Source organism: Homalodisca vitripennis, unplaced genomic scaffold (assembly GCF_021130785.1).
Source record: "Homalodisca vitripennis isolate AUS2020 unplaced genomic scaffold, UT_GWSS_2.1 ScUCBcl_12695;HRSCAF=22554, whole genome shotgun sequence".
Taxonomy (NCBI): domain Eukaryota; kingdom Metazoa; phylum Arthropoda; class Insecta; order Hemiptera; family Cicadellidae; genus Homalodisca; species Homalodisca vitripennis.
The window spans coordinates 1-9,438 of NW_025788801.1; the positions used below are offsets into that span (position 1 = coordinate 1).

Sequence of the window (9,438 nt, forward strand, 5' to 3'; positions counted from 1 at the left end):
AACAGAAATTTACGCTTCACTTCAACCTGTTGAAGTTCTCTGGGCGGGTGCGATGTGACAGAAAAATAAAAGGTGCCCTACCGTACATAAGGCCAAAATTTTGGTGTTGAGGCGATGTATGGAAAGTACAACGAAATTGACGCAGAAGTTGTAACTGACCAAGATGAGCCGGTATCTTCCAGCCAAATAATTACTCGCGCATACACTCCCATTACAATGCTGCTCAGGAGGTGAATTGCTGCTTTGAAATTTTTGCAAAACTGTACGATAAAGGAGAAAGTCTCATATCTAAAGGAAATCTTCTGTGGACGATATTTTATAGGAGAGGACCATATGGTGACTTAAAATACACCCCAAATTCGTTTAGATACATCTTGTGTTGTGTGTTGGTACGGGCTTGGACCCAGGGTTCCATCGTCACATCCTCTAAATACGACTCCGACGATACGCAAGTACACTTGATGTATGGAATTAGAAACATTAACCATGTGATTCAAAGGGGGACAAATTTTGAGGTCTCTTACACAATATTGGAATTTCACACTGGAGTATTACTGTTCTGAGGAAGTAGGGGGGAAAATAGAATTGTCAAATTCGGGGAAAAAGGGTGAGCACAAAAATCAATGGGAGTTCTGTCAGTAATTTTTTTAAATAGGAAAGCGACTTGAACAAGTGTTGCTATGGTTTGTGGGATGATTCGTTCACTCTAGTATGAAAAACTATATGGCTGATTTATTTTTAAAATGTTGGTAACAATGTTTATGTTTTTTGAAAATGCCAATTCTTTTTCTACATAACCATTTTCCTCTTCCGTATGAAATGATATTTCAATAATACAACAGCACTCCTGCGACTGTGTGTGGACTGTTTTTTAAAAAATCCAATTTGTAATCTTTGTAATAGATATAAACACAAGCTTTATCAGTACCCAGTAGGGATCACTTCTGGCTGGTTTATACCTACCAGTTGAACCCACCACTGGGCACAGCAAAAAACCGATGTGCCACTTCAATCTGGGCAACCTTATAGATGTCCAGTAGCGGCACATCACTAACCGCAAATGTTGAGATTCTGGGGTTCATGGGCAATTCGATAGGTCTAGTCTACTGTGGAAGATGACTGTTGGAGTCGGTGGGGTTTGTTTCCTTACCTCAGAGGTTCTTGTTAACCTCAAAAAGGGTGTGCCACCCCCTGCCTACTTTGACTGGAGAGGCTGGTTCAGAGCTGGCTCCCTTTCTTCCGGGATGACTTTGAGATGTAGTGCCCAAATTCTTCCTCATGGATCTCGATAGGAGGCGGCCCCCTAACCTTCCCCATCCTGAATATCCTATCACCTCCGGAAGCAGCGCAAAGGTTCTTACAGGACTAAGTGCAATTTTATAAGCCTCTTGTTCTAAGAGAAGCTTTATCAGTGATATTTATATATTATATAATTTTGATATGCAATGAATAAAAAATTAACGCTATCCTCCAACTAATTATTAACACAATGAAAACTTGTAATGTATAGTTAAAAATCATAATCACAAATCATTCACAGGCTAAATGAAATCAATTACCGTATGCACTTTAAATAAATTACATTTTTAGTAAAGAAAATTTACAATTGTTGAATAATTTTAAATTTATGCTTCAGATGTGAATACGAACAAACTTATTATTGTACACTAGCAGGTCAATTGTGTCTTTATTAATCTTTTAACTTTTGTTATATTTGGATTCAAAAAACTAGTTTCAACACCAAAAGCTTGGTCCAACATAGCAAAGATATCTAGTTATTTATTGCAATGCATAAAACACATAGCATGCTGATAACGGAAACTCGTTTTTACAATTAATCTGAATTATTTTAAAGTTCTGGATTTTATTGTGTGTTGGACAACACACACACAACCAACACACAAGAGGAAGTGTGTGAATAAATAATTAAACACTATGACCTACGAAATTTCATCAAATTCATAATTGAGGCACTGCAGCCAGGCAATCACAGTGACAGCCTGGACAGAACCTTCAAAACTAAAATAAATGTTTGCTAATTAAATGTGAGCAATTCTAACAGTAGACTGTGCTACACCCAACAAAAAGACCAATATAAAATACTGATAAGTGAGTATGAATATTTTCCTCATTTCAAAAATGTGACACTTTCCTCCACACCATTTTGAAATTGTTAAAAATGGTTATTTTCATATTTTAATTTGAAAAAGGCATATAAAGTTTAATACAATCTTTTAAATTTCATAACCATCCTGATGATTTTAAATGAATCTCATGTGAAATTTTGATGCATACATACGAACAGATATATAGAATACTATAGTTTTTTTTTTTTAGGACATAATGTTCTTTTTTTTTTTTTTCCGATTTAAAAAATATTTCAAACTCAGTTATGATAATGATGGAGTCATATAAAGTATGTACAGTACTTTTTTTTTATTATCATCAGTCAATTTAAAAAAAAAAGGACTTTTTCAAAGCCACTGACAACTTTCTGGAGCTCCATGTCCATTTCTCAATACTGGAACTAAGAGTGACAAGTTAAATATTTTTTTTTTGGCTCAAGAGAAATCCTATTTTCCTTATTGATTCATTCATCATTCACTGGTGTGCAATTAAGTTTTTTTTTTTTTTAATTTTATCACTGTTTTTGGTTTTGAAGAAACAACTTTACACATAAAGCATAAATTTTGCTAAGGAGGTTGTTTATCAATATATTTGTCCAAAATGTAATTATAAAGGAAAGTTCATTGTTTGGCTCGTAATGTTAACAATGTTATATAATATCCACAAATAAGTTCAACAAAATATTCGTTACGAATCAACTGAAGAGATCAAGTACTAGCTCCTGTAATATGCAGAGAACTTCCTCAGGTGTTTCAACTGAACTCCGACTCTTAAAATAAAGGTATTTTTTATTCATTCACTGAAATAATTTTTCTCTACCACCCAGTATACAAAGTTTGTAGTAAAAATACTTTTCAAAAAATACTGATTTCTAGTTGAATGGGGATTATTCAGGCCTTATTGAATGTGCAAATTTTTTTTTTAAAACTAAATTCATTAAATTTGAATGTTTCGAAAGATTAGGAGAATAGATCTAGTAAGCGTGATAATATCCATTCCTAATCTCAAGGTCATGCAGTCCACTTCATCAAATCTTCAAAGAGTTGGTCTTGATGTTGATGTCCCTCGCCATGCTGAACTTGTGTTTTCAGCAGATAACGCAGTGGAGGACTGAGCCTGAAATATTCGTCAGTGAAACATTAGATCTCTAGCTATCCATAAATGTATAATTTAATCTAGGCCATAAGCTTTCTTTCATAGTTGTTTTCTCTTCACCTGATAACGAATTGCTAAAATGCCTTTATGAGATGGTTGAAATAAAAGTGTCTGTAGGAATTTATCTATATTATTATATGTGGCATGCTATTGTTCGTTGGGAACCAAATACTTGTATTAACATTACTTTTACTGGAAAACTTTCACCAACATGTAAAAAAATTTTAAATCTGATTTTTTCTTATAAAATGCCCATTTTAATTTATGTTATTTTCATAAAGATCATGAAATGTATTATTATTCTATACTAGTCTTCACATACGAAAACTATTCAAACTCTAGTTTAGGACCATGTGAAGATATTAAAATTTTTTAGATCTTTTATGTTTCATTGTACAATTACACCCCAAATACTATTATTTTTTTATTTAAGTCTACATTAATTTCTCAGTTTTTTCTAATCCATATTACGTTTGAAATATATTTGTAAGTTAGATTCCAAATACTACTTAAATTGTTTTTGTTAGTTTTTATTTATAGATTTGATTACTTTGTCTCTAGTTAAACCAACTATTTGAGGACTTTCCTCATTGGCGGATTTACAAACAAAAGAACAGGCATAGTTCTACTTTGATGGTATAAATCTCTTCAAATTTTTATTCAATAATCTACTGGTGTAGCCAACTATTTTTTCTGGGTAGCTATCAACGCTCAGTTAAAATTACTCCGTGACTTATCTTTAATTAATGATTCTCCATCGACATTACTATGTCTATTAGTCACTTTATTATATCAAATCGGTATTGTTCAATACCAAAATATTCAATACTTGTTTTAATACCAAGAACATTGGCCCAGATTTCATTTCCACTTAACCAAGTCTGTGCATATAGTATAGTACGTACCTCTGCAAGACATTTGCTGCAATTTAGTCACCGCTTCCCGAATATCTTCTACTTTGTTTATCAACTTAATTTCCACTTTCATTCTCTGAAAGCAGAAAACATCCACGATGATAATATCAAGTATTGTGGAATTTTTACCTTACGCTAGGGGCTCAATACTTTTTCAGAATCAGAAAATTAATACTTGAAAAGCCAACAAACCAAAATTATGCCCAATAGATTCCGCATATAAGATAATACTCGGAGGAAGGAAGACAACAAAGTAGTATTGTTACTTAGGGTCGGGACCGTCAAAATGTAAATTCAGTTTTTGAGATGACCTAAAATTGGACTGATAAATGTTTTAATGTTACAGAAAGGTAGCTGAAAACAAAACTTGCTTATGTTATTCGATTATACGAAAAACACTTCAGAAACTGATTTTAAAACTTAATACAACATAGGTCTGTCTTTTAACAGTTTAATTTTTTCACAACAATTAGTAACTAGATTTAGTTTTTGAATCCTTAACAGGCTATTTTACCACTATAACAAGATGTGAAAGTAGACTTTGAATCATAAAAAGAAAAATTAATTAGTGTTTAAATTTCTGAGAATATTTAGCCATTATAGAAAAGTAACCTGGGTGGATGTATTAAGTGGAAAGTGTTAAACAGGTTTGAATTTTTTAGGAAGAACTTGGTCTTATTTGGAAAATATAAGTACGTATCCAAATATAAAACAACAAAACAATTTTTTTCAGCTTCTTAATACAGTATTTTGTTAAATAGTTATCAGTATTATACTATGGATAAAACTAATAGTATTTAATACCTATATATACAAACTAATATTACTTAATTACCTATAAATTAAATTAATGTTCAGATTGAAGTCAACTCGAAGCAAAAAAAAGAATTAAATTAGATAAACATATTTCATGAATTTTTTTTATATGTGATTAGTAGCCAAATGTGTTGTACAATAACTGTTAACCAAGCTGATTATTGTTTACATTGTATTCAAAAGCTGCACTATTCGGGAAAAAACCAGTTCACTCATAAACCTAACGTTCTCTCTGGTAGGTTAGCAAACAAGAAAACACATGTAATGAATACAATCAACAAAAAGAAATTTCATGTAGAGGTTTATGAGAGCACTGAACATGTGTTCTCTCATGGGAGAGGAGGTGGAGATTGTATATCGGTTATGGAGAATGAGCTAGATTGGTACTTCAGTCTGACTTTCTCCAGGGTTGGCGTCTAACCTTCTCTCACTAAGTTAGATCGATGTACTGCTCGGTTTATCAGGGTCTGATAACAGGACTTGGTCACCTGAGGAAGCATCTTCACAGAGTTGGCCTCCTTCGGGAGGATCCGCTCTGTAGAATGTGTTGATGAACAGGATGAAACTGCTCTTTGATTGTCCTGCAATTTATAAAGGGAGTGATATGCAATTCTTTGGTTTAGTTTTGGACAATGGTTTGAATTTCCCCATGAGAACCTGATAGGTTGTATTCGACGGTTTATTGAACTGCTGAAATCATAGACTGGTAGGCCTTTACGGTGTGCTTACGGGGGGTCTAAACGTCCATTGGAGGCTTAAGTGCATTGCAATAGGCCACCCAATAGAAGAAAAATAAAAAAAAAAGGAAAGGGTAAAGTGTTTTTTATAATTTTTATGGTCCCCTGTTTTGTGATCGTGTTAATTTGGTACTCTTTGAAAATATTTAATTTAAAAAATTATAAAATAAGAAATATAAATGTGTGTACTACGTTATTTAGCTGGACAAATTAAGTTTTTCTTTGTTTCACCTGCACAACTCACACACCCCTACGCTGGGCTCCGGTTGCCTAGTCTAGTTGTGCGCAAGAAGCTTGATACCACTCTTTGTCCGGGCTATAGCCTTTTCAAAGTCTCGTTTTCTCTCTCACCATCTCGTTTCTCTGCCGTACGGTCTTGTGAAACACGTTACATGTTATAATTTTTAAGAATAATACATGCGAATGTTGAGTTTTGCTCCATTTCACCTTCCGCTTGGTTGGCAAGCGTTTGAAATCTGAAATGTTACACATTCCTGACTACTGGAATTCTGGAGGCCACATCAGTCTAAAAGACATCAATATAACGTCAGCATTGAAGATGTTCAAAATGAACTTTGCATCGTACTCAACATCATTGACACCTACCTATACTACAAAACAAAAGAGCTCTGGTCTGGATTTTACACAGCAGCGGGGCCTATACTCAGTGCAGTTTTTTTTTCGGTTCAGTTGTACCGGGGCCTAGACCTTCAGAAGTCAGAATATTCTTTATTACAATTTCTTTAAGAAATGCAATGGTGTCAAAACAATACTGTATACAAACATGAGTATTTTCATAAAATTGTAATACAATATAATATGTATACTTAAGTCCAGGTTGTTTGATTAAAATTCGTCCATTGAGTAGATTGGATTGTCCAACAAGAAATTCTTCAGTCTGTTCTTTAGTGTTGCACCAGTTCCCTGTCTGAAGTCTTGTGGTAGGTGGTTGAGGATCTTTATACCGGCATATATTGGTTGCTTTGCAAAAAGAGAAGTTCGATGAGCTGGGAGATTGAAGCGGTTTGCATGTCTTGTATTATAGTTGTGAAGGTCGGTTCCTTGGGCTGGTTTTTTGATTGATGCATAGTGAGCCACCTCACAAATGTACATTGCATATACAGTCAAGATTTGAGGTTCTTAAAATGTTCTCGGCAGCTCTCCGTAGGTTGTAGGCCTAGTATAGTTCTTACACCCTCTTTTGCAATATTAAAATCCTGTTCATGTTGGTCTTGGTAGTTCCACCCCATGCAACTATACCATACTTTATGTGGGTTTCACAGAAAGCGTGGTAAATTATTTTTGCTATTACCTTGCCACCCGTCTATTTAAAGAGACCGTGCCGTGCCGGAAATCGTTTTCCGGGACCTGCCAAAACTGAATACAGCCCTGCACAGCAGCCATCCAGTGTAATCTAGGCGAATAGGTGTTCTCATTGTTTCATCAGGTGCACAAATGAGTGCAATACAATGTTTTAGACATGATCTCAAAGCGCTGCGGAGCAACAAGTCGTGTACTTTTAACATTGCTAAGGTGGGAAGAATTGATGTTTCTGGATCTTTAGACAGATGTGGATTCTAGCAGTCAAGTTTGTGACAGTATCAGGTTTCAGAGGCTGTACTAAGAGGAAGGTGAAACGGAGCTTATTCATTGAATAACTTGAATTGAACATTGAATAACATGAATAAAAGGTGAAAAAACTCAACATTCACATTGAATTACCCTGCCCACCATATTAGGGTTTAATGAGATATGATTACTCTATGTTTGAAGTTTGTTATTCCTCAGCTAGAGGTCACATGACCAGGACCATGAAGAACAGCCAACTGGATAACACTTTGCAAAAAACAAAACCTGTTCAGTATATCACTCCAAGCTGCTAAGTACAAAGCTAGCACTCAAAGTGTGAATCACACTTCTGAACAACACCTCAACTTGACCCCAGAAACCAGACAAATCTGCGTAAACAACACTGAACCTTCATTGACAACCAGGATTACGCCTTACTACAACTTGACCTCGGACAACACTGAACCTTCATTGACAACCAGGACTACGCCTTACTACAACTTGACCGCAGAAGCCAGACAAATCTGCGTTAACAACACTGAACCAACATTGACAACCAGGACTATGCCTTCACACAACTTGACTGCAGAAGCCAGACAAATCTGCGTTAACAACACTGAACCAACACTGACAACCAGGACCACGCCTTACTACAACTTGACCGCAGAAGCCAGACAAATCTGCGTTAACAACACTGAACCAACATTGACAACCAGGACTATGCCTCACCACAACTTGACCGCAGAAGCCAGACAAATCTGCGTTAACAACACTGAACCAACACTGACAACCAGGACCACGCCTTACTACAACTTGACCGCAGAAGCCAGACAAATCTGCGTTAACAACACTGAACCAACATTGACAACCAGGACTTTTGCCTCACCACAACTTGACCGCAGAAGCCAGACAAATCTGCGTTAACAACACTGAATCCATACTGACTAAAGTAAGAGAACACATCTTCCCTGTAAGTTCAGCTTTATGTAAGTCAGACAAGGAAAAAAACACAATTTACAAAATCGCCACCTATGTATGCAAAACTGAAGCCTGAAAATCAAAGTTTGGATGAGTTTTTTGCAATGAATATTCAATTCTACCTTCAGATTATGACTAAAAACTCAGGAAAATTCTGCAGTCACTAGGAACATGATGCCAATGACTTCTTCTTCTGAGGCACTGCTTCAGATCTCACCAGTTCTCTTGGAAACACTAGGACAGGAGACAGATGAAATAGCCCTGGCAACACCTAATCATCACCTTCCTCTACCGCCACCATCTCCACAGGAACCTGGACATCAGATCCTGGTGCATTGGACGTACACCACTCCAATTCTTTTCTAGACCATACCAACATGTCAAGCTGCAATAGTAATATAAAAATTCCCCAATGCTCAGAGTCATCTTCAACAGAAACAAACTGTTTTTTAGGCAGCACTCAGCAGATAAAAATGACTACCTGACAATATGTCATCAAAAACATAAGAGGTCTCAATACAAAAATAAAACCGGCTAAACCATCTACTAAGTTGAAGTATGCCCCAGCCTCTTGGTTCTAACAGAACACGGTCTCAAGCAAAGCGATATTGAAACCACAAAACTTCTAGGATACTCTCTCGTATCTGAATACTGCAGAAAAGAACATAGACTGGGGGGGTTGCTATTTATTGTAGAGACAACTTAATAAACAATATAGAGGCCATAGACATGAGTAACCACTGCGAAGAAAAACTATTTGAGGCTGCAATGGCACATATTATAATCAAAGGGAAGCATCTCTTTCTCCTTGGCGTATTACCGCCCTCCCGGGGTAAACATTCAAAATAGCTTGGACATCCTATCAAACATTCTGGACAATAGTCAAGCACATAATAGGTCGTTTATTCTGACAGGAGACATAAACATTGACAGATTAAAACCCAACAACCCGGACAGCCTGATGTTTGACAACGAATTGGCAACACACAACATAAGAAGGCTCCCTTTGCCACCAACTCGCATTACAGTTGACACAAGCACTTCAATTGACTGTATATGCACTAATATTCCAGAACATGACCTTAGTGCAACAATTTTACAAAACTGGACTATCGGATTCATACCGCCCAAATATGTAGCCT

At 35.9% G+C, this 9,438-nt stretch overlaps 1 protein-coding gene across 1 annotated transcript; it reads left to right on the plus strand.

Annotated features, from left to right (window-relative positions):
* The first annotated feature begins 114 nt into the window (after positions 1-114).
* On the plus strand, positions 115-8,242 carry LOC124375035. Its single transcript, XM_046833163.1, has 2 exons — positions 115-230; positions 7,612-8,242. Exons 1-2 carry the CDS (start codon positions 115-117, stop codon positions 8,240-8,242), a joined length of 747 nt encoding a protein of 248 aa, XP_046689119.1.
* Positions 8,243-9,438: the final 1,196 nt, after the last annotated feature.

Bases quoted from the DNA above. Each gene is read 5' to 3' on its own strand.
- LOC124375035 (XM_046833163.1), top strand. From the start codon at position 115: ATGTATGGAAAGTACAACGAAATTGACGCAGAAGTTGTAACTGACCAA. The intron at 231-7,611 runs GTGAATTGCTGC...AAACCTGTTCAG, and splicing joins ATTACAATGCTGCTCAGGAG to TATATCACTCCAAGCTGCTA.